Below are 25,154 nucleotides of genomic sequence, written 5' to 3'. Positions count from 1 at the left end.
GATGACATGTGCTTAAGAGGAACTCTTTTTTTCTCCTACCATTTCATCTGAATGAACTGTGCTTCAGATATGACTGTAACAAGCTATTTAATGTTAATGTTAACAATCCTATATTACCCACATTTTTCCAGCTCCTTTGTTGTCTAACATCTTCAGCACCACTATAGATGTAGATAAGGTGTGCAGGATCTTGAACTTTGCATTCATCTTCTTTGCCTCCAACAGCTGAAAAGATATAGAGAAATGAGAGAGGTGAGGGAATTCACAGGCTGTGTTATGATGCTGTGTAGTAGGACAGTATTTTTCTCCTTAAACATTACATTTTCATAATACAACACCACCACACACATTTTTAGCATTTTTGGAGGTTAGAAATTGACACAGCAAGGTAACTAGAACAGTAGGTCCAGGCCAACACACTGAAAATAAATACACAAAATAGCCAGTTATTTTACCAAGTGAGTATGATTAAGGACACATTGCCATTGCCAGAAACTACCTAGGAGAAATTAGGTTTACCTGTCTTGTAAGAGGAACATACAGCAGATTTTTACAAGGACAGTTATTAGATCTAAACTAGCAGCCTTTCAATACAGTCCAGGTGCTCTAAACACTAGACTACCATGCCACCCTAACTACAGTACATACAGAGGTTATGACATGACATAACCTGTTACCTATGGGTGTTGAGCTTGAATCACCCACTACACTGAATGGTACATTTGCTTTTTTCCTACTGACAATGAGAAAGAAATGCCAGTAGGAAAAACCTGGAAAAAGGTTATCCTATTCTTTGTGGAAAATGGTCATCCCATTCTACAGCAATGGCTATATAAAGGCATGAACTTTATATAGACATTGCTGTTGATGGGAACTGTGAAAGATGGGAAGGGCCAGAGTCCTGATTTATGCCAGGAACACCCTCATTTCACTGTCCTTCCATTTGAGTTATTTATTGGGGGGTTTTGGTATCAAGTTTTATTCAAATGAGATCAAAATGACATCAGAAGCTTTGCACTTCTTAACGAAGACTACATTATCTGCCTTCATGCAGACAATAATATCTTGTAAACATCTGAGCCCTTATTGAGTGTGTAGGTTAAGATGGGTTAGATGGCTAAAGCCCAGTGCACACTGCCCGTGGATCAGGGTGCCGGGAACATGATCAGTTAGTTTAACAGTCTGATGACCTGGAGGTAGAAGATTATTCTCAATCTTTCTGTCTTGGCTGTATGGTCTATACAGTCCATGGCTCGGCTGACTGAAGTCCACCAGGATCTTCTTTCATTGTGTGAAAATTTCTTGGAGGTTATATGATCACAGGTGGAGCAGCTGCTGATCCCTGAGGGGATCCATGGGTAGATGTTTGTGAAGATCCTCTATAAGACACGGCACGCTTCAGTTTCACATGGTTGTGCCTGCTTAACCACTGTGTTATTTTAGTTAGCTGAGGTCCTCAACTCGTGATTATGGCTTTTCCTCGTCGCAGCAACTCTCAGTGGCAGGGCAGAAGATATAAATATGTGTATTTCGAAAAGCATCTCCCCGCCAACTGGTCCTCCTTCTTATCATGCTGATTATTCAGTCTGGAAATAGGGCAGTCCCAGCATGCTTGGAAAACTCTTCCAGCTAAAAAACACAATTGAGCTTGCGGGGCACCGACCCACCACATGGTGCAACCAATCGGACGGTTGGCACCTCCCTTTGTGGGGCCCTTAAGCATGGTTGGCACGTCACCAGGATATGAACCACGGTTCTTTGCCTTTTCTTCCTTTGTCATCAAGTGCTGTTGGTTCAAGATGGAAACATTTGTATTAATTGTTTTAATAGCTCATAATTTAAAGCAATTCAGCTGAATTCTGTGGCTAGGGAGATTTTTTAAATGTTCTCATGCAGGCCACTGAGTTTTCCCTGAACATGCTCACTCACTACATATACGTCCCTTTCTCTCATCTCCTCTCTTTCTCATTTTCTCAAACCTTTTGTAGTTAGATGAAAATGCTCAATAATCAGTGATATGTTTATCAACACAAACCGAGAATTACTGAATTTGTTATGGAAATGTTGAGAAATTGTGTTAGGAAACACACTCAGACGGCTTTCTGAGGATTTAATATCTTTTCAACTTAACTCCTGTAGAACACAAACTGTGACTAATTAACATACCCAAAATGTGCATGAGGTCATCACAGCCAGTAAGTTCAAAAATAAACCTGATACAGAAAAACTAAAATGGAGAAAGAAATGTCATCATCATTGAGGATGTAACTGATGGCAGCTGCTGAATGAAGTGTACAGAAACATTGGTTGAATCTCAAATCACATAAATGCATACTATATGGTATGCCAGATTAGTATGCCAGAAGATTAGTGTGTCCCAACCATAGTACGCTGAAAACAGTATGCCAAATGTTCCCGAATGGTCTACTATTTCTGGGTGATTTTCAAAGTATGCATCCTTCCATGCTTTTTGGGGTAATATTTACCACAACCCCTTGCGCTGTAAATAGGAGGGGTTTCCATGATTCTATCGTCTACATTGATTCCTATATTGATAGTTATTGCATCAATTTAATTCTCCTGTGAAAGAAAAATGAACGTTGTTGTGCCATGAAATGAAACAGCTTAGGCAGTATAAAGTTCATCTTCAGTCTGGTTAGCTTGGGCTCAATTCTTATGACTATTCCAAGATACTAGTATTACTGCCTTGTAAGCAATTTAAACGGTCAGTGGCGAAAGCCATACAGTTCATCGATTCAAACTTGTGTGGTGTGATGTTAATGTGCGACAAAATGATCTGATTTTGAAACAAAATTTTATGACGAGGTAGTATGTCCCAATCGGTCCCAATACTGGCATACTAGCTTAATATATACTAAACAGTATGTACTACACCATCATCCTCGAAGAACGTGCTTGTAGTACATAGTATGTAATATGTGATTTGAGATTCAGCCATTGTGTCTTCTCAGATACAACCAAAACTCTTCAGAAGGCACAAAATGCAGCAGGACAATGATCCTTAACAGTCATAGTTGAGTATTTCAGATCCCAAAATGGGAATGTTATTGACTAGCCAAATCAATCACCTGATCTGATTTCAGTTGATCAAAAATGCCCAGAAACAAACATGAACTGAAGAAAGCTACAGTACAGGCCAGGCAGATCTTCATCAGGAAAGATACCCAGCATCTGGTGATATCAAATGTCAATGGGTTGCAGTCTTCGCATGCAGACAGATAAATCGTTAATTTATCGTTAATCTATCTAAATACTTTTGGTTCTCTAAAATGGGCTATGTACAAAACATGCTACAACAGACAAGGGTTTTGTATAACCTGACCTGGGTCTGAGTGTATCTCGTCCTTTTGTGTGTGTGTGTGTGTGTGTGTGTGTCTGACCATTTGCCAGCAAGACCAGACAAGCCCTTTCGATGTGCCCTGTTTCTGCAGTCATGAGCAGCAGATAAGTGACTGGGTAGCAGTCTTCCCTCCTTGAAGAGTGTGCTGTTTCATCTACCCTAGTGTTTGACATAGGATGGTCCGTTTCCAGACTGGTATCGAATCCTGGCATAAGACAGAAGCGCCCAAATTACATTGTTATAGAGACCTCTGATAATTCATGATTAAGGGTTCATACACATTTTGCCAGATTCAATTTAATGACATGTCTATGACTTTAAAACACATTTCCACTACCAGTAACTGGTGGCGTTTCTTTGTAGCTAATGAAAAACTATTTGGAAGCTGCTGGTCTCTAAACAAATGGACATACCAACTCCTGCTGTTGTACTTCTGATCCAGGCACTTAATCCCCTACCAAGTACAACCCTCTTTCCAAAAAAAGTTGGGACGCTGCTTAAAATGCAAATAAAAACAGAATGTGATGATGTGCAAATCATTTATCACTGTATTTAATTGAATATAGTACATAGACAACATATCAAATGTTGAAACAGAGAAATCTGATTGTTTTTGAGAAATATGCTGGCATATTGTTTTGAATTTGATGCCAGCATTTGATGACAGCAACACGTTTCAAAAAAGTTGGGACAGGTGTGTGTTTAACACTGTGTTGCATATCCTCTTCTTTTAACAATACTCTTTGAACGTTTGGGAACTGAGGAGACCAATTGTTGTAGTTTTGAAAGTAAAGTGTTTTCCCATTCTTGCTTGGTATAGGATTTCAGTAGCTCAACTGTTCAGGGTCTCCTTTGTCGTATTTTTCCAATGGGTGACAGGTCTGGAATGCAGGCAGACCTGTTCAGCAACCAAACACTTTTACAGTGGATCCATATTGTTGTAATACATGCATAATGTGGTTTGGTATTGTACTGTTGAAATAAGCAAGTCTTTCCCTGAAAAATACTTTGTCTGGATGGCAGCATATGTTGCTCCAAAACCTGTATTATTGTTCAGCATTATTGGTGCCTTCACAGATGTGCAAGTCACCCATGTCATGTACACTAATGCACCCCCATACCATCCCGGATGCTGGCTTTTGAACTGTGCGCTGATAAGAACCTGGATGGTCTTTCTCACCTTAAGTCCGGAGGACGCGGCCTCCAGGAATCTATACAGGAATTTCAAATTTAGATTTGTCAGACCACAGGACAGTTTTCCACTTCACCATGAAGCTCATTTAAGTCCATCTTAAATGAGCTTCGTCCAGGGGAGGAGGCATTTCTGGATCTGGTTTATAAGTGGTTTCTTTTTGCATGGTAGAACTTTAACTTGCATTTGTGGATGCAGCGATGTACTGTGTTCACAGACAATGGTTTCCTGAAGTGTTCCTGAGCCCATGCAGTAAAGTCCACTACAGAATCATATCTGTTTTTTATGCAGTGCTGCCCGAGGGCCTGAAGATCACAGCCATCCAATATTCAGCCTTGTTAACAGATATTTCTCCAGGGTCTCTGAATCTTTCAATTATATTGTGCACCATAGATGATGAGATCCCCAATCTATTGGGAATTATACACAGAGAAACCTTTTTTTTTATATTGTTGCACTATATGCCTGTGCAGTCTTTCACAGAGTGCTGAACACCTCCCCATCTTTAATTCTGAAAGACATCCTCTCTGGAATGTTCTATTTATGCCCATCATGTTACAGACCTATTGCCAATTAATCTAATTAGTTGTAAGATGTTCCACCAATGTTCATTTTCTGTCTTTTAATGTCCCGTCACAGTTAAATGTGTTGCTGCCATCAAATTCAAGTGAGCATATATTTTTCAGAAAGAAAATAGCATTTCTCAGTTTCAACATTTGATCGTTGTGTTTGTATTATTTCCTACTGAATGTAGGGTTTAAATGATTTGCACATCATTGCATTCTGTTTTTCTTCAAATTTTACACAGTGTCCCAACTATTTTTGAAACTGCATTGTACAATACCTTCATTGTTAGGCTTGTGTATACAACAAATTAGCCCCTCTATTTCTATCGATTGTCTAAAAAGCATCGCACCTCTGTCAGGAGAGCTGTGGAGGCATCGGTCCAGCACTGAGTCTCACCTAAGCTTTTCATGATCTTGCCCTTTAGGCATAGCTTCTGTTTATGCTATGATGTGTTTACAGTGGAGGGCTGATTAATGTTTACCTACCTGAACATGAGATCTCTACACAACATGGAAGTTGGTCAATTCGTCAAATCTTACAATATTTTAACATTGTCACAACTACATGGCTACTGTCTATGAGAGCATCCACGTAATTGCTTTTCCTACGTGTCAGTTGTTCAGGTGGCATGGCCACTGGTAACTATGTTCATGCTTTGACTGACTAAATAATTGATTACGAAAACAGGCAATGCAAGATATGTCTAGCTAATTTGCTATTGAGTTGGTCTGTTATCTGTTTTACCTGAAACTCTTTTTCCCTATCCCCTAACACAAAATCTAAACCTAACCCTAAACCTAAACTTTACCTTAACCCTAATAGACCTGGATCACACACACAGAGAGAGGATGCACATTAATGGGGGCAGTTGTGTGCTTCTTGACCTTGTCTCCATGGTAAAAAAGGGAAAAAAAGGGACACGTAATCACATTCAGTCAAGGCCAGCCCCATTACCTCACAAAAGGCAAACTAACTATATTAACTACTACCCATAGTTTCCTTGCCACAGGTTCAGCCTAATCTTGAACAAAAAAGTGCAATGTAAAATCTCCATAGAAATGTATTTATTATCCTGGACTAGACTTAATCTGTATCTTGAAAACCTCCTGCAATGTTCCAGCATTTAGTCATTTTTTTTAGAAAATGTTTGAAAAATTTCCATTTTTAATCAGGTCAGCTGTCGTACAACAACATCCCATCTTTGCGACTGGTGCTTGGCTGCTCAAGACACATGTCGTGGGAAAGATGTCAAGGGAGATGATTGGTAGACTGAGCCAAATAAGCTTAACTTTCTTACTGGCTAATGATGGCCAAGTTTTGTTACACCAGAATTTTCCATAGGCCATTTGAGTTGAAGTGTCTGGGAATGAGGTTATGTGCTCCTCAATCCTTGTCTCTTTTTTGGAACCCACTGGAGGGACCTCTTGCTTTCTCATTTGGTGGTTTTTGGGGGAACACTGATCACAATGAGATAGTCTCACAGTTTGGAGTGACATTAGAGAGAAAACAACACAACACCCTGGACAAGTCAGACACAAGTCATACACTAAAAAATAAACCAGGGCACACTTCACCGGCATACTTCACTGCTACACTCCAGACAACCTCACCCAAGACAAGCACTGCACTGGATCTGGCTGTCTGAGACTGACTGACATACACACGGTACTTGGGTTTTTAGTCCAAATGATTTACCAAAGTAAGTACTAAAAGGTAAAGAAATCTATCAAATAATTAAAGAATACTTGAGACAATTGATGATTTTGTCTTTAATAAATCTCCCTCTAAAGCCACTAACTTCCTAGGTAGCACATGCTTCTTTCTTTAGTACTAAAACACTAATATATTTAATTGTACATGATTAATATATTCTAAATCTAAATGTGTTATTTTTTCATGTCAATTTTACAAGTGCTCTAAGTTATTTAAAATTATCTTAATTGTACTTGCACATACCTATACTTTTATTTATGTATATTCTTTGTATATTAATGGGTAAAACAAATGTGCTCTGTATATCTTCAGTACATTTAATATTTTTCATAATTTAGAAGTATACAAACAATGAAATTCTGTTTAAATATAATGAAATAGCATTTGAATAAACATTCCAACACGAATTATATATACAAGTTCCTTTTCCAAATTTAGCATTTATTCTCCCAGAAAAGTATACTTTTTTATTGTATTGAAAATTGTCTAGTAAAAGTTTTCTTGGTTGACCAGGGAATCTTTTCAACCAGTGTTACACCACCCTTCAAAAATTAGCAGTATCAACAAATTGCTAGTAATATTTCAGAGGTATTTTTTACTTATTTGAATTATTTCCCATTGTAGTGTGTAGTGCAAACATGCCCCCCGCTGCATTAACCTCACACTAATGCACCCAAATTAATCTGGCGGCTTCTAGATCTTTCCGGGTGCATCCAGCAGGGCAAGCCCTGCCCCTGCACAGCTGCCTAAGAATGGGAACTTGGGACCTTGGCTTGGGCAGAATTGAATTGCTCCCAAGAAGCTGCTCAGGGGATTTGCTGAAAAAGAAGCCCAAAGCCCCCAATGGTCAGAATCCGAATGGAGAATCTAGTGTCAATGCAAAATGTAAACAGATAGATCGATAGCGCTTGAATATGGGGATGCTTCAGCCCATCATATCGTAGGTTACTTTTATATTTAAATATAAAATACATATGTTTTTTTTGTCAAATCATTGAAAGCATTTTGATATGTAAATTTTGCAATATTGCATATCAGCTGCTGTTTGAAAATTATGTAATTGACAACTGTCAGTTTCATCTAACCTAGCTTGGTATCAATAAAATAAGTAATTAATAGTGTTTGTTCATTTTTACTTTTGAACGTTATTAATCAAAAACGTCGGAGAAGTTGTGTTTTGAAAATACATTTTTTCAACATTTTCCATAATGAATGTGACAATCTAAGAGGACAATGAGCGATTTTACATCAGGGGCGTCATATCTACGAACATTGCGTAAGTTTGGGGGAGTGCGGGCCTCCAAAAAACACTTGTGCCCAGGGCCTCATAGAATGTTGATCTGTCCTTGGCTCAAACCACCCAAACTGACTCTTCCTCTCCTTCCACTTTTCTATTCTTCAGTAAAATGCCCACCTGGACCCTAAACACATTATCTTTGTCTACATCCTGTGTTTCTTCCCATTACAGGTGGTCAATAAGTTCCAGTGACACTTTATTTATTTTATTTTAGATTATCTACTGACTATCAGTAACATTTCAACTATCTACTTACCCCAAACTTTACCTTAAGGTTTATCCTAACCCTAACCTTAACTATCACTCTAAACCCTATAATAAATCTAACCCTAAGCCTAACCTCAATAGGCAGTTTGTTGAATTTTTGTTGATTGTATTACTATCTATAGAACATCTACAGATGGAGATTAGGACTCTAAAAATAGTTAAGAAAAAAGTTTAAAAATAGGTGTACTGTGTTATTTAAAGGTACACCACTCACCATCAGTTAGATAATGAAAATCAAAACATTTGAGTATGGGGAAACAACCTCACATTAATGAAACAACTGAAGAAATTCTGGGTAATTATGCATAGAAATTAACATAATTTCTAAAATATCTTTAGAATATCCTCCTGTCTTCACCTGGAATATGACACTCAAATAACCAGACACACACATGAGCGTGCACACACACATGCACTCGCATACACTCGCACAAACATCATAAACACACACATTCTCCACTGAAAGGAAACACTAATCATTCTCCTGACGTTCCGGTTATGATCCGGATGGCGTACCAGCTGTTGCTCTGTGGGAAAAGAGCTGATTTTGTAACATAACAAACATTATGATCCCCCAGGCTTCACACGTCAGCACCAGCTCTAAGTGCCGCTAAAAGCCACCGTCTCTGGGATAGAAGCTTCTCAAATAAAGCACCAGCATACTGTGCCTGAAATACCTAATATGACTATTTTCCTTAGGAGGCCAAATGGCTGTTTGTTCATTTGTTCAGGCGGTCTGGGGAGACAAGCACCTCAGTGTAGTTTATATGTGTGTGTGTGTGTAGGGGGGGTTGTGTGTGGGAAGGTCGGAAAGTCATGCGAAAGTACCTTTAGCAGTAATGATAAATGTGAGTCGGTTATGATAGGTCTCAAGGTCCCAACTCTGTACACCTAGATTTGGCAATATTTGATCATTCTTCTTCACATAGCTGTTCATGATCTTTCAGGTTCTTTGAGTCGCATAGATATACAATAATCTTCATGTCACGTAACACATTTTTGATTGGATTCAGGTTTGGGCCCTGGGCCACATAAGCACATTAACCATTTTAATTTTGCAGCCACTGTAGATTTGTCTGTGTGATTTGAGTCATCGGCATACAATAAGGTGAACTTCTAACCCAGTTTCAGCTTTTTCGCAGAGGTCTTTTCTGTTCATTGCTCTAATAATTTCCTCTTCTATCCTGACTAGTGTCTAGGTCTTTCATGATCAAGGAACATCCCCATAACATGATGCTGCCACCACCACACTTCACAGTAGGGATAGTATAGTTTTGATGATGTGTCGTGTTGGGTTTACTCCTAATGAAACATGCATGGAAAGTTCTGTTTAAAGGGATCCTTTTCTCTGTGATTGTGGGGTGTGTTGTCCTGCTTGTTGTTGGCCCACAATGTATGCATTTATATTGTTCACCTCAAGCTATGACAGTTCTGAATACAGTGTTGTGTTTTCCTTTTCTTAGTAGGCAGTGGAAGTGGAAGTCTTCCTTGTTCTGCCCTGCATGTACTGGACTTTTTGTTTACATTTAGAATGTTTTGCTGGATTCCAGACAGTTTTTTGTCAGGGTTTTTTCCCCATGATGTGACCACATGGGTACTTGGGACTACAAGTGTATTGACTACAAGTGTCCCCATATTTCTCAAGAATACATCCTTTGTTGGATTATGTTTAAAGACATATTCAAATATTTTATTCTAAGACAAATTTTCTTAGCATAGTAATATTTACATATCTCTCTATTCTCACTTAGATCAGTGTCATCAGTGATCTAAAATATTATTTGGTGACCGGGTGTGGGGCTAGGCCTGATCCAACTGAATTTGCTAAATGACCCCTCCACTCGCTGTAATCCACCACCCCTCCATCAGCCCATTATTCAGATGAGTTTGTGTTGTTCACAGGAGCACAGAGGAATAGTGCTGGATGATGAATTACTTTAATTACAATGGCCCAACTGAGCTCTGCTTCCATGGGGGATGTATGCGCTTTCCTGGGAAATTTGTACTTAAAAAAAAAGATTGCTTGTCAGTCCTTTTGACCTGTAAAGGCATGACAGCTACAGTATATTGGTCTACAGCAGTAATATTTTGAAACTGAACAAAGCAGTAAGGCTATTTTCCAATGTACAGAACCATAATACTTGGACTAAAACAGGGTTTTTTAGACAACAAACGCACTTCACATACTAAGGAGGAAATTCAGCTCATCCAGCATCAATGTGTAGCACCAACCTGAGTGATGCAGAGCAAACAATTTGTGCCAGAATGTTCTACCTTCAAAGAGAGGTAAGGAGTGACATGCAAAACAAGATGAGGGGGCTGATTAAGTGGCCGTGATGAGAATAAGGCCCAGTTTTAGACAGGACATTGGGGTTAACACCTCTACATTTACGAAAAGTGCTGTGAAATTTTTTGTGGCCACAGAGAGGCCATTGCAGTGAGAAGCCAGCAGCAAAAACTGGGTGGTTTGCTTCTGAAAAAGGGAACAGGGCCAGATCAATGGTCATGTCATTAGAAGGGTTTCCTGCAGTGTAGTCTCCAATAATATAGCTGTGTCAAACCTCCTTAGATCTCTGTCTCAGCTTTTCCTCTGGGCTCCTGAGACCCTGTTTTATGATTACAGCTTACATCAATGTGCTGACGGGACACAGTTGGTCTGCCAGTGGGTTAAAAGCCTTCTGTCAGCTCAGCAGAATCAGATATTAATGTTGGGGCTTTGAATAAATGCAGTGTGTGTGAGATAAGATGCAACATCTTTTCCAAGGAGGCTTACTATTTGGAAATCATGTTGGGCTGTGAGTGACATCACAGTAATCTAAATATGTAGAGATTATATAAGAATAATGGGTTAGGAGGATGGACAGACATTGTCTTGGTCAAGCTATGTGTTTTATCCAGGCCAGTGTGGTCTCCCAGGAATCTTTGTTTCCCCTGTCCTCGTCCTCGTCCTGCTTCTGAATTCTGCTCCCTCTTTACCCCCTTCATTGCCCTTCTTGTCCTCCTTTTCAGCGTCGTTGTGATGTCTATAAATGTACAGTGAGGTCAGCCTGGCGTATGCCATTCAGTAAACATCAACTTCTGATCCCACTGAAGAACTAATGGAGCAGGCCGAGCTCCGCCCAGCACAGTGTGTGTTTAAATCTCCCATCCACACTTTCTTTGAGGACTGTATACAGTATGGGTTAACACGAACCTCCTCCGTTGTTTACCTCATTCTGACTGCAGACTCACTCCAGACTCCTGGATCTCCTCCCTGGCTCTCCCTGGGTGACAGCACTGTAGATGTGTCAGTGTTACGTGTCAACTATTTCTGGGCATCTAATCAACATCTCTCTCCAGTTAGAAAGTCCCACCTCCCCTGCTCTCATTGGGCTTGTTTACATTGTCCAACATTGTGGTTACATTTTCAGAGATGTATCGAATAAGACCAGAGACACTAGATTATTTTGTTGTGTAAACTTGCAGATTACGATAGCTGGAGACGCCAGCTTCTGGTGTAGCCTGCGGCACATTTTCGATATATCCCCCCCAGGCTTTTGCAAGTGTGAAGACAATTGTGTTGGAGCTGTGCACATGCATATCGTTTGATTTTCCTGCGTGGTACATTTGGAACATGCCAATGTCAATTAAAACGCTATGTAAATGGTTATGCAAACCAAGATATGTCTATCTAGTTTTTTATCCTCTCTTGTAATGTTAACTAGCCCATTGTTTATGCCTGCCTCAAATTTTCCGATGACCCACAGGTACCAAAAAACATGTGACTGTTCATTTACTACTTTACACCTCAGAAATGTAAAGTACATTGCCAATAATGGTCGTATCCAGGCACTCTGCATTGTGTTGTTCTTAAGAAAAGCGTTTACCCTATGCATAATGACCTCAGCAAATAAATAACCCAAAACTCCCTGTCCCTCTGTGTCTCATGTAGAGTCGTACTCAGTGGCTGGCAGTGATGGAAGCATCACCCCCTCTATAGGATCCATGCTCCCCCAGGCCACTGGGACCTTAAGCCCCTGCACTCCATCCGCCCCTGGAGGGTCACAGCACTCCGTCAGCACCCTGAAGAACTGGCTCACCAACCCCGTCTGTAAGCTGAGTGTGGGGGGAGGAGGAGCTGGGCGTGGAGTAGCGGGGGAGAGGCAGGTCTACAAGACAGACGGAAAGCAGCCCTCTTCCCCCCTCTTCCACATTCAGGCCCTGGGAAGGCCTGTGGAGCAGGGAGAGAAGTACACTGATGGAGAACTGGTGAGTCTCTACCTACAGTGGGGAACCTACACAGGGCTGTCTGTACAACATATTACTTCAGGACAAAACCAATGACTCAGACCCTAAATATGTTAAGAGTGTGCATATCATGTGTTGTATGTTGTGCAGGTTTGGAATGGTGGGTTGTTGAGTCCAGCAGCATTCTCTCCAGCACAGCCACTCTGCCTTAACTACCTATCTGACCTGCACCAGGACAAGGACACACGCAGTCTGGTAAAGAGGACACATGCACACACATATTTCCCACTGCATTTAAATCATTTGGCAGAAGCTCTTATAGACTTGCAGCTCTGCTACACCTTGTATCAGTGTCAGCCATTGAGGGAGCACTTACCTTGGAAGCAATAAATGCTGCTATTGTATTGTATTGTGATTGTCTGTGGTTATGGGCCTGTCTGTTGTAACACAGCCCTTTTCTCTTTTTTACCTTTTTTTCTTGTTTTCTTTTAAAAACATCTCCCTTTGAAACCCCCATAATATTTAATAGAGGAAGAAAAACAGAAACAAAACCAGAAAGAAAGATACAAATGAAGCCAGAAAGAGATCCTGGGCCACAGAAAAATCTGTGGAGAATGAACCATAAATAGATGTTAAGTCCGAAAACAACAAGTCTCTCCTGTTGTAACCTGAGATACTGTACCACTGTTGCTGGGCAAACACTAATTGGTTAATGCAACAGTCTTGGAAAATAGAGCATGAACATTTAAACAAAGCGTATAAGCAATTTCTGAGTCATCTGCCAAACCAGGGGAAAATACTAATGTTTATCAAACATAACAGCGTCCTCACAAAGACACAGCCACAGGGAATGTGCTGGTATAGTCTATGTATCTCCACCCAAAACTTTACCTTCCATCAATAAGTTTGATTTATCAGTGGTGACAATCTCTCCCTCTGTCTCTCCTAAACAACCTTTGGAAAGCACAGTGCAATGAGATCAATCCTGTGGACTTTCCAGGCTGCATCTGGGACTGATTAAGCAGCAAAGCAGCAGTCAGCTCCTGACAGCACATTGCCTGTATAGACTCGCTGGAGAGCGGAAAACATGAGGGGTGGATTGATGATCGATAGAACAGGGATAGAGGGCAGGGGTATAGTTATGGAGTAGGGATTAGGAGTAGGGATTAAGGTTATGGAGTAGGGATTAGGAGTAGGGATTAAGGTTATGGAGTAGGGATTAGTAGTAGGGATTAAGGTTATGGAGTAGGGATTAGGAGTAGGGATTAAGGTTATGGAGTGGGGAGTAAGAAGTAGGAAGTAGGGAGTAGTATGTTCATAGAGTAGAGGTAGGGAGCAGGGGTATAGCGTAGGGTTATGGTGTAGGACTAGGGAGTTGGGAGTAGGGTTAGAGAAGAGGGGTAGGGAGTAGGGTTATGGAATAGAGTTACAGTGTAGGGGTAGGGAGTAGGGTAAAAGAGTAGGGGTAGGGTGTAGGGTACTAGAGTAGGGGTAGGGAGTAGGGGTAGGGAGTAGGGTAAAAGAGTAGGGGTAGGGTGTAGGGGTAGGGTGTAGGGTACTAGAGTAGGGGTAGGGAGTAGGGGTAGGGAGTAGGGTAAAAGAGTAGGGGTAGGGTGTAGGGTACTAGAGTAGGGGTAGGGAGTAGGGTAATAGAGTAGGGGTAGGGAGTAGGGTAACAGAGTAGGGGTAGGGTATAGGGTAATAGAGTAGGGGTAGGGTGTAGGGTAATAGAGTAGGGGTAGGGAGTAGGGTAACAGAGTAGGGGTAGGGTGTAGGGTAATAGAGTAGGGGTAGGGTGTAGGGTAATAGAGTAGGGGTAGGCTGTATGGTTATAGAGTAGGGGTAGGGTGTAGGGTAATAGAGTAGGGGTAGGCTGTATGGTTATAGATTAGGGTTATGGTGTAGGGGGTAATAGAGTAGAGGTAGGGAATAGGAGTAGTGATAAGGAGTAGTGGTAGGGAGTAGGAGTAGGGATAGGGAGAAGGAATAGGGTTATGGAATAGGGTTATGTAGTAGGGTTATGGAGTAGGGCTAAGGAATAGGGTTATGGAGTAGGGTTATGGTTTTGGTATAGGGGTTGGGGGTAATAGAGTAGAGGTAGGGATTAGGGTAATAGAGCAGGGGTAGGGAATAGGAGTTGTGATAAGGAGTTGTGGTAGGGAGTAGTAGCAGGGAGTTAGAGTAGGAATAAGGAGAAGGAATAGGGTTATGGAATATGGTTATGGAGTAGGATTATGGAGTAGGGCTAGGGAGTAGGGTATGGAGTAGGGTTATGGAGTAGGGTTATGGAGTAGGGTTATGGAATAGGGTTATGGAGTAGGGTTATGGAGTAGGGCTAGGGAGTAGGGTTATGGAATAGGGTTATGGAGTAGGGTTATGGAGTAGGGCTGGGGAGTGGGGTTATGGAATAGGGTTATGGAGTAGGGTTATGGAATAGGGTTATGGAATAGGGTTATGGAGTAAGGTTATGGAGTAGGGCTAGGGAGTAGGGTTATGGAATATGGTTATGGAGTAAGGTTATGGGGTAGGGTTATGGAATAGGGTTATGGAGTAGGGCTAGGGAGTAGGTTAATGGAATAGGGTTATGGAGTAGGGTTAGGGAGTAGGGCTAGGGAGTAGGGTTAGGGAGTAGGGTTATGGAGTAGGGTTAGGGAATAGGGTTATGGAATAGGGTTAGGGAGTAGGGTTAGGGAGTAGGGCTAGTGAGTAGGGTTATGGAGTAGGGTTATGGAGTAGGGCTAAGGAGTAGTAAGGTGTATAAGGAGTATAAGTGCCATATAGTACAATCTAAAAAACAATCTTAATTGCATAATCATTTGGATTTGAAAAGATAATTAATTTAGTAACGTGTGAACGTATATTTACTCTACCAATTTAGCTCATGTGACCTGAATTTGAAAAAGTGTGTTGATTACAAAAACAAAGTAATGTTTGCCTTTTAAAAGCAATACCCTGTGTTTGTTAATATATCAAAATGTTAAGCAAACTGACATGTTTGCCAAACGTGTGGAATCTACAACCTCTACTGTTGGCTTTTGTGCCATTGTTTGTTTCATGACCTGTATTTGAAATGTATTCATTGATTAATCATGTGCTAACATAACCAACTTACAGGTAAATCTGTCAGTAATTTGGCATTTTGCACCTGGCTGCCGAGATGGCTGTTTCTATTTAAATAATTATTTTTCAGTAGTCTTATTAACCCCAACAATCATTCTGAAGACTGTTTCGTCAACAAACCATTGGATATCATGGCTGGCCAGTACTTGCATCCACAGCTCTTCATATAGATTTAAGAGTGATTACATTTCTCCAGTGCAATCCTCCTTGTTTTACTAAAACCTAGGTGGGGAAATTGCTTTGTTATGGCTTCAACTGCTGATTGCTGCTTTAAACTGCTAATGCCATGTTAGATTATTTCATGTAATGGGGAGGGAGGGAAATGTTGGTGGTGAAAGATAAATGAATATGCAGAGGGAGGAGAATAAAACAATATTTTGTTTGCCAGGCAGGGGTTGCCTAGGTGATAGCAAGCTGAAATAGCAAGAGGGTAATATATCTCAAAATAAATCTAAGAATATTTACTTCAAATAATGGATAATTTCTAAAGTAATAAGAATATACTCTTGACTTGTTAACAATTACACCCCCTCTTTACATGTAAAAAGAAAAAGTGGATTCAACGTACAGTACATTTTGTAAGGCTGTGATAGGCTTTCTTAACTTTTGTTGATCAACTGTTAATCAAACTCCTCCTACAGCTGGTTGCGTTAAGATTTTATTTAGAATGCAATTTTTACTTGGCCTGGACAAGAAATAATATAAACAATTATCAAGTTTAGTTCTGTTTCAATAATTTACGGTTTTAAAACAACGTTGTTATGCCTAATGTTTGTATGTGTATTTAAAAGTATCTTAGGTAGTAATTTGAATAATGCTTGTATGGATGTCAACCCTAACCCTCAGTTCCTATCTGTACTGCATGTCCTCATAGCACATCCACTGCATTACACTGGAAATGACTTGTATTACAACCAATAATATCTGTGTGGTGAATACAGTGTGGCACCAACGTATACAAATGGGAGGTAGCATTTACTCTTTAAAGCAACATTTTCTAAATGTTATGCAGTGAAATCATAGTTGAGGAATTGCATTGGCTTGCTTCTTCTGTTCCTCAAGGTCAATGTTCCATTCACTTCTTCACCACATCTATGTAGTCTACCATTTATGGGCTTGGCTAAGTTATATTCTTCAAGAACCCATGAGTACATATAAGTGATACATATAAAAGTAAACAAATGGAAGAAGAAACTTCAGATTGAAAGAGAAACATATGGAATAGGGCTTATTGCTATCTATTTGTACAGCAGACATATGCTAATAGTAATGGCCATGACAAAAACACATTATCTCACCTTTCCACCCTCTGCTTTTAGAACGCTGAATCTTCCACCAATCTCCCAGAAGAAGATTACTCCTCCCAAATTGATGACTCAACCAGCCAGTGGTCAGCCACAATGGACAGTGAGGAGGAGAGAAGGAATGCCTTAGAGAAGAGCATGTAGGTGTATGTGGTGGAATCCAAACTTTGTCCAGTCTTCTTGTCCCCTCTACCATTAATGGGATTGAATGTCAGTGTAACACCACAAGATAATTACCATCTAAGAGCTTTTGGTGCTGCAGCTAAGTCCCTTATGATGAAGTTACTGTAGGTGTGTGGACATGTGAGAGATGAATTGTGTCCCAAACAGGACCACAGAGCGCTGTGGACTGTGTGTATGCATGACCTCAGTCCCTGTCTGTGCTACAGCTCAGTTTGTCATCCTGTGTAGGACCTCATATGGTTCCTGGTAGTAATGTGTTGTACTGGGATTGGTGTGCCATAATGCAGTGCCCTGTTGAGAACTAATGGTGTGATGGTAAGGATGGATCTGCGCTCTCTCACTGTTTAACTATTTTATTGTATGCATCTCCCTTCCTCTCTGGTCCATTCTCCCTTCCACCCTGTCTGTCTGTATCTCTGTCTCTCTCACTGCATCCAGATACGTCTTGACAGAGCTGATAGAGACAGAGAAGCTTTATGTAGAGGACCTGGGACTCATAGTAGAGGTATATATCAGTTATTGTGCAGTTCTCTTCTTTGACTAGAGGCCATCTTGTAAATTAGCTGTATTTTCCATCCGTTGGTTGTTTTTGTTTATGTTTTCATCCATTTCTATGCATGTGTGTCAATGTCTCTGCCTCAGGGCTACATGGCCAAGATGACCAGTCAGGGAATTCCAGAGGACATGAAGGGCAAAGACAAGATAGTGTTTGGAAACATCCACCAGATCTATGACTGGCATAAAGAGTGAGTGAACATCCACCAGATCTATGACTGACATAATGAGTGAACATCCACCAGATCTATGACTGACATAATGAGTGAGTGAACATCCACCAGATCTATGACTGGTATAAAGAGAGAGTGAACATCCACCAGATCTATGACTGGTATAAAGAGTGAATATCCACCAGATCTATGACTGGCATAAAGAGTGAATATCCACCAGATCTATGACTGGTATAAAGAGTGAATATGCACCAGATCTATGACTGACATAATGAGTGAACATCCACCAGATCTATGACTGGCATAAAGAGTGAATATTCACCAGATCTATGACTGGCATAAAGAGTGAATATCCACCAGATCTATGACTGGCATAAAGAGTGAAAATCCACCAGATCTATTACTGGCATAAAGAGTGAAAATCCACCAGATCTATGACTGACATAATGAGTGAACATACACCAGATCTATGACTGACATAATGAGTGAACATACACCAGATCTATGACTGACATAATGAGTGAACATACACCAGATCTATGACTGACATAATGAGTGAACATACACCAGATCTATGACTGGTATAAAGGGTGAATGCACAACTCAGTGTAGACTGCAGCATGTTCATCTAAAAACCCAATTTCCAAAAGAGTTGGGACGCTGCATAAAATGCAAATAAAAACAGAATGCAATGATGTGCAAATCATATATCCTTATATTTAATTGACAATATTACAAAGACAACATCTCAAAAGTATCAAATATCAAACTGAGTAAATGTATTGTTTTTAGAAAAATTTGATGCCAGCAATACGTTTTAATAAATTGGGACCGGGGCTTGTTTACCATTGTGTTGCATCACCTCTTCTTTTAAAAATACTCTGTAAGTGTTTGGGACTGAGGAGACCAATTGCTGTGGTTTTAAAATTGAAATGTCATTTAGGACCCCCGACCGCTAGGGGGACTCTGACTACAAGGGAGCCCCTGACCAATAGAAGAGAGTGGGCCCCAAATACAATTTGGCTCAGGGCCCCCAAATGGCTAGGGCCGGCATAGTGCCAGGTCTGGACTGCAGGCAGGCCAGTTTAGCACCCAGACTCTTTTACATTGGAGCCATGCTGTTTTAATAAGTGCAGAATGTGGTTTGGCATTGACTTGCAAAAATAAGCATGGCCTTTCCTGAAAAATAAATGTTCTGGATGGCAGCATATGTTGCTCCAAAACCTGTATATATTGTTCAGCTTTAATGGTACCTTCACAGATGTGCAATGGTGCCATATGAATTAATGCACCCCCATACTATCACATATGGTGGCTTTTGAACTGTGCGCTGGTAAGAAGCAGAAGGGTCCCATTCTTCTTTTGTCCAGAGGACGTGGTGTCCATGATTCCCAAAAATATTTAAAAATGTTGATTAGTCAGACCACAGGACAGTTTTCCATTATGCCTTAGTCCATCTTAACTGAGCTCGGGCCCAGAAAAGGCAACGGTGGTTCTGGATCTTGTTTATTTATGGATTCTTTATTGCATGGCAGAGTTTTAACTTGCATTTGTGGATGCAGCGGTGTACTGTGTTCACAGACAATAGTTTTTGGAAGTTTTCCTGAGCCCCTGCAGTGATGTCCACAGCAGAATTGTCTGTTTTTAATGCAGTTCCATATCACGGCCTTAGATTCCATATCACGGCCATTTAATTTAGTTTTTTGGCCTTGCCCTTGCATACAGAGATTTCTCCGACAGTGGACATGTAGTTTTCTAATTAAAAGTGGATATACAGCTCCAGAAAGAATTAAGAGACCACTGCAACTTTTTCTTTCCTTTCCAAAGAAGTCAAAAAAGAATTTTACGAGTGAGGAACAGAAGGGTTAAAATTAAGAGACCACAGCAAACTGAACGCTTCTGTTCCTCACTCAAAACCTTTTTGGAAAGGAAAGAAAAATGTGCAGTGGTCTCATAATGTTTTCCGGAGCTGTATATTTTTCAAGAAACAATAAAATATTTCAGTTTCAACATTTGATATGTATTTGAACTATTTTCTGTTGAGTATAGGGTTTAAATGATTTTCACATCACTTTATGCAGTGTCACAACTTTTTTGGAAACAGGTTTGTTTATGCATACAGTAGCCTGATCCACGTTCAGCCATTTATTTGTGTGTGTGCATGCCTGTGTGTGTTTGTATATGTATGTTTCTCATTAATAGTGTGTGTCTCTTGCCTGCCCCATCTGTTTCTCTTGATACCTCTGTGTTTGGGTTTCTGGTTCTATTTATACACAGTAGTTATGTTTGACCCTCTCTTCTGGGTAGATTTTCAAGTGCGTATATTGGTGTCTGATTTTGGAGGTACATTTGTGTCTTTTAATCAAGATCAAAAGTTTTTCTTTTCAGTCCAAAGTAACTGTTCTGAAAACAAAAAAGAGACTTCAAAGTAAAAGAAAACAATTGTTTTCAAATATTTTGTAATAAAGCGCAAAAAATTATGCATTTCATTCCTCATATATATTCCTCAATATTTTGAGAACAAGCTGTGGGATGATGCATTACCAGGAAGTGCAATGTAGAACGAGTGTTTCAATATTAAAAAAAAGAACAAAAAAAGAAGGACTGCAAGCAAAGGGGGCAGTTTAGCCAAAATCAAGAGTGGTTGACAGCGAAGTTTTGTTTTCAAATACATTTTTTGTTTTCTAAATATTTGGGGGGAATAAAATGCACAATGTTTTGCACTTTAATACAAAATATTTAGTTCCAAAAAATATTTTTACTTAGAAGTTTTTGCATTCAGAACAATCATTTTTTCTTGAAAAGCAAAAAGACACACATGTACCTCCATACTTGACATTCTCCTCTTGCTGGATTTTAAAGTGTGTATATTGGGGTTTGATCCTTTCTTCTGGCTGTGTGTTCTAGCTATCTACTTGGGGAACTAGAGAAGTGTGTGGCTGAGCCTGACCGACTGGCCCAACTCTTCATCAAGCATGTGAGTCTGTGTATGTGTGTATTGGAGTCTAAGTTTATGTGTGTGTGTGTGTTCATCACAGACATCATGAAAACCTTACCCCTCATACTAGCTTTATTTTCCGGAGACGTTCCAGGGTTTCTGTCTGTTTCCCTCTGTCCGTTTCCCTCTGTCCGTTTCCCTCTGTCTGTTTCCCTCTGTCTGTTTCCCTCAGTCTGTTTCCCTCAGTCTGTTTGCCTCTGTGGCCTTGGCTTGTCCAACGGTCTAGAAATATGGTTGCTGCTTCCAATGCACGGAGTCGATTGATTATCCATTTTTCCTTTTCAGCAAAAACTCTCTCTGTCCTACCCCTTTGTCACTATCTAATAAAGCAAAGAAATCTTAGAATACAGACTTCAAAATATCAGGCTCACAGCCAACCAGATGTGTCCTAATCGTTCAGGCTGCCTAGAGAAAAGAGAGGTGAAAAACACAATAATACTGCAGGCATAATTATTCCACAGAGCTTAATACTATGCAGCAGTCACAGCTAATGTATTCAAATGAATGTATTCAAACCTCGGACTGCGACACTACAGAGCCAGAATTGGAGACAAATGACCTTCAAAGCAAATAAACAGCTGTGTTTTTACTTAATTCTCTCTCTCTCACACACAGACACACACACATATGCACAGACACACACACACACACACACACACACACATAAACAGCTGTGTTTGTGTGTGCAGGTCAGGTACACATTATTTTTATTGGCACACACAGTTAATTCCTTATGAGCAAATACACATGCACTTGTATACACATTCTTAAATGTATAGGCACAAACACACACACACGCACACACACACGCACACACACACGCAAACCTAGGCCCACATAGCATTACAAATGGACAAGGAATACTGCCATTTATTTTGTACTGTACAGAACCCTGCTCTCTTTAACGCTTTCTCTCTGTCGTCCCAGTTCCTTTATTAGTACAGCCAGTTTAACTAAGCATGAGTGAATTAAACAATTCCCCCCTAGCCACCAGATCCATTTAATAAGGCCAAGTTCCTGCTCTTATTTAACAGACTTTAAAAGGTCTTGAATGATAAGAAGAACTGGGTCAAGCTATGGGAGACAAAACAGGATTATGGCAGTCATGCTGGAGAACACATTTAGCCTATAGATCATTACAGACCTACTCACACTAGATCTCTCATAAACACACCCACACCAACGCACGCACACACAACCACACCAACACACCCACTTACACACATGGACACATGGACCCCAGGCACCATCTGGTACAGATATCTCATCATCTTTGTGTTTGTTTGGACTCTAGGAGCGGCGTCTCCACATGTATGTCGTCTACTGTCAGAACAAGCCCAAGTCAGAGCACATCGTCTCAGAATATATTGAGACCTACTTCGAGGTGAGGGACTTGTCACAGTACAACAGTACAACTCGCAGTATAACTCACAGTACAGCTCACAGTACAACTCACAGTATAACTCACAGTACAGCTCACAGTACAACTCACAGTATAACTCACAGTACAGCTCACAGTATAACTCACTGTACAGCTCACAGTACAACTCACAGTATAACTCACAGTACAACAGTACAACTCGCAGTATAACTCACTGTATAGCTCACAGTACAACTCACAGTATAACTCACAGTACAGCTCCAAGGATGACTGATTCCCTTTTTTCCCTCTAACTTTGGTTCTGTTTGTTTGTATCGTAAAGGCTCAATTTAATTTCCGTTAGCCTTTTTTCTCTGATTGACATGCTCCCACCTATATCCCCCATGTGTGTGTTGCTATGACGAGCTAACCCATCAGGTTTTATAGGAACTGAGACAACAGTTGGGCCATAGACTACAACTCAATGACCTGCTCATCAAACCAATACAAAGGATCATGAAATATCAACTACTGCTCAAGGTGTGTGTGTCTGTCTATTTGCATGCAGTTGTGTGTGCGTGTGTGAGTGTGCGTGTGTGTTTTGTGTGTTTTTTGTGTGTCCAAGCATACATGTCCAAGCCTGTCTGCCTGTCTCTGTGTGTTTAACTAATTACTCTGGATATTTTTTCTGCTAAATTCCTAAAATGTAAATGAGATTGAAAACCTCCCTGGACTACGGAAAAACAATGGTACGATTTGCACCATGTCCTCCACAGTAACCCTAGCTGATTTGAGGAAGAAAGACTGTTTGGTAATCAGTGGAGATGACTCCCTCTAGGAGCTTGTACTGTGGTTTAAAGATGGATGTTGAAATATTTTCTCTCAAGACTTCTTCTTATCATCTTCCTAATCTCAGGATTGATGAAACAACTGTGAAGTCCTATTTTGTTCATTTTAGAGAACTATTTAGTAAACTGTTCTCTGATTGGTCCCCTCAGGACTTCCTGAAGTACTACACCAAAGCAGGAAGGGACACTTCAGAGCTGGAGGTGAGAGTTCTGCCAAATCCATGGTACAAAACAGTCATGATCAAAACATTTCCAATACTCACTTGGGAATTTCACACATAGTTTTGTCTTCTGTACACTGCTCTATTGGAGAAGGCCAAAAATATACTTCAATTTTCCAATCTTTCTATTTAATGTCCCGCTTTCTCCACCACTCATACTAATCCACCCACAGAGAGCAGTGGAGGTGATGTGTTTTGTGCCCAAGCGCTGTAATGATATGATGAATGTGGGCAGGCTACAGGGCTTTGAGGTAAGGTTTTTATATGCTGTGTTTTCTAATACAGTTTGCAATCATTCATGAGATTATCAGATTTCTTTTTTTATTGAATCAGTTGATGAGGATATTTTATGTCCCTTAGGGGAAGATTACAGCCCAGGGGAAGCTGCTCCAGCAAGACACTTTTACAGTCAATGAGTTAGATGGTAGTTTCCTGTCCCGTGCCAAGGAGAGGCGGGTCTTCCTGTTTGAACAGCTGGTCATCATCAGTGAGCCAATTGACAGAAAGAAGGGCTTCTCTCTGCCAGGTTATACCTTCAAAAACAGCATCAAGGTGAGAATGACAGGGTATAGTCTGTGTGTGTGTGTGTGTGTGTGTGTGTGTGTGTGTGTGTGTGTGCGCGCAGATGACCCCTGTCTTTATGTGCTGCAGGTCAGTTGTCTGGGTGTGGAGGACTACCGTGAGGAAGACCCTTGTCGCCTTGTCCTCACGTCCCGTGGCCCTGATGGGAGCGTGACACGCTTCGTGTTGCATGCGTTTTCCCCAGAGACCAGGAGAGCGTGGGTCAACGATGTGGTGCAGATCCTTGACACCCAAAGGAACTTCCTCAATGGTAAAGCTGCTTGTAAATTCCCATTTATTTGTGTGTTTAACAAACATTCTTATCCAGAGTGACTTGGAGGAGCAATAAGGTTTAACTATCATGTTCAACTACAGAACAACAGAATGTCTAACCTGCTGGCTGTGGGTTTTAATCCAACAACATTTCGGTTTCTCGTCAGATGCTATAACTTTATATGCAGACCCATATGTTATATACAATAAAGTCCCAAAGGATTTAGATACTGACGCTCTTTTAGTCTCTGTATTCCACTACTTTGGATATAAAATAAATTGACTATGGGGATCACTGCTTTAATTTGAAGGTATTTTTCCAACCATTAATTATTTAGAAATGATTGCATGGTTTGTACATAGTCCCCCATTTTAGGTTATAATTAGGCCAATTGTCTTCTGAGCTGTTTCTTATTCAGCAGGTGTGCTTGTTTGCATTGTTCATGAGTAGAAAAGAAAGCTGTCCATGGGCTTTCTGGACTTTGGGTTTGGAATCTATTGATGCTGTCTCACAACATGAGGACTACACTGCAAGTCAAACTGGCCATTATAAGGCAGATATAATCATCATAAGGCATAATAAATAGATCAAAGACACAGTGAAAACATTACACATGCCAAAAACAACTGTTAGGTACATGAATAAGAATGAAAAGCACTTATGTGGTCAACAATAGCCAACAACTTGGTAGACCAAGGAACACCATTGTAGTGGATGTTCTTTCAGACTACTTGATCAAGAAAAAAACCACCACAACAGTCAGACATATTAGGAACACACTACAGGAGGAAAACATAGATGTGTCAAAGATTACCATACGGAGAAGAGTACACTAGCAGATCAGGGTACGCCATAAGAGGCAAACCATCAGAATATTGCAAGAACAGAATGACCAGGTTCCAGGCCTAACAGGATGTTTACACGCCAGTATCT

The 25,154-nt window shown here is 40.5% G+C and overlaps 1 protein-coding gene across 2 annotated transcripts in view; it reads left to right on the top strand.

Moving 5' to 3' along the window:
• The window catches only part of arhgef25b (Rho guanine nucleotide exchange factor (GEF) 25b), a 42,056-nt gene that overhangs the window by 12,345 nt on the left and 4,557 nt on the right, over positions 1–25,154 (top strand). For both annotated transcript variants that reach the window (XM_020055170.2, XM_010881630.3), the window contains 12 exons: positions 12,329–12,645; positions 12,775–12,879; positions 17,064–17,188; positions 17,670–17,736; positions 17,874–17,977; positions 20,867–20,936; positions 22,252–22,341; positions 22,765–22,857; positions 23,316–23,366; positions 23,560–23,637; positions 23,747–23,938; positions 24,038–24,218. In XM_020055170.2, coding sequence (XP_019910729.2) covers positions 12,329–12,645; positions 12,775–12,879; positions 17,064–17,188; positions 17,670–17,736; positions 17,874–17,977; positions 20,867–20,936; positions 22,252–22,341; positions 22,765–22,857; positions 23,316–23,366; positions 23,560–23,637; positions 23,747–23,938; positions 24,038–24,218 — 1,473 coding nt within the window. The remainder of the gene's footprint in view (positions 1–12,328; positions 12,646–12,774; positions 12,880–17,063; positions 17,189–17,669; positions 17,737–17,873; positions 17,978–20,866; positions 20,937–22,251; positions 22,342–22,764; positions 22,858–23,315; positions 23,367–23,559; positions 23,638–23,746; positions 23,939–24,037; positions 24,219–25,154) is intronic.

Source organism: Esox lucius, chromosome 17 (assembly GCF_011004845.1).
Source record: "Esox lucius isolate fEsoLuc1 chromosome 17, fEsoLuc1.pri, whole genome shotgun sequence".
NCBI classification, from domain to species: Eukaryota; Metazoa; Chordata; class Actinopteri; order Esociformes; family Esocidae; genus Esox; species Esox lucius.
The sequence above is the reverse complement of the archived record's forward strand: the minus strand, read 5'-3'. Positions and strand labels throughout refer to the sequence as shown.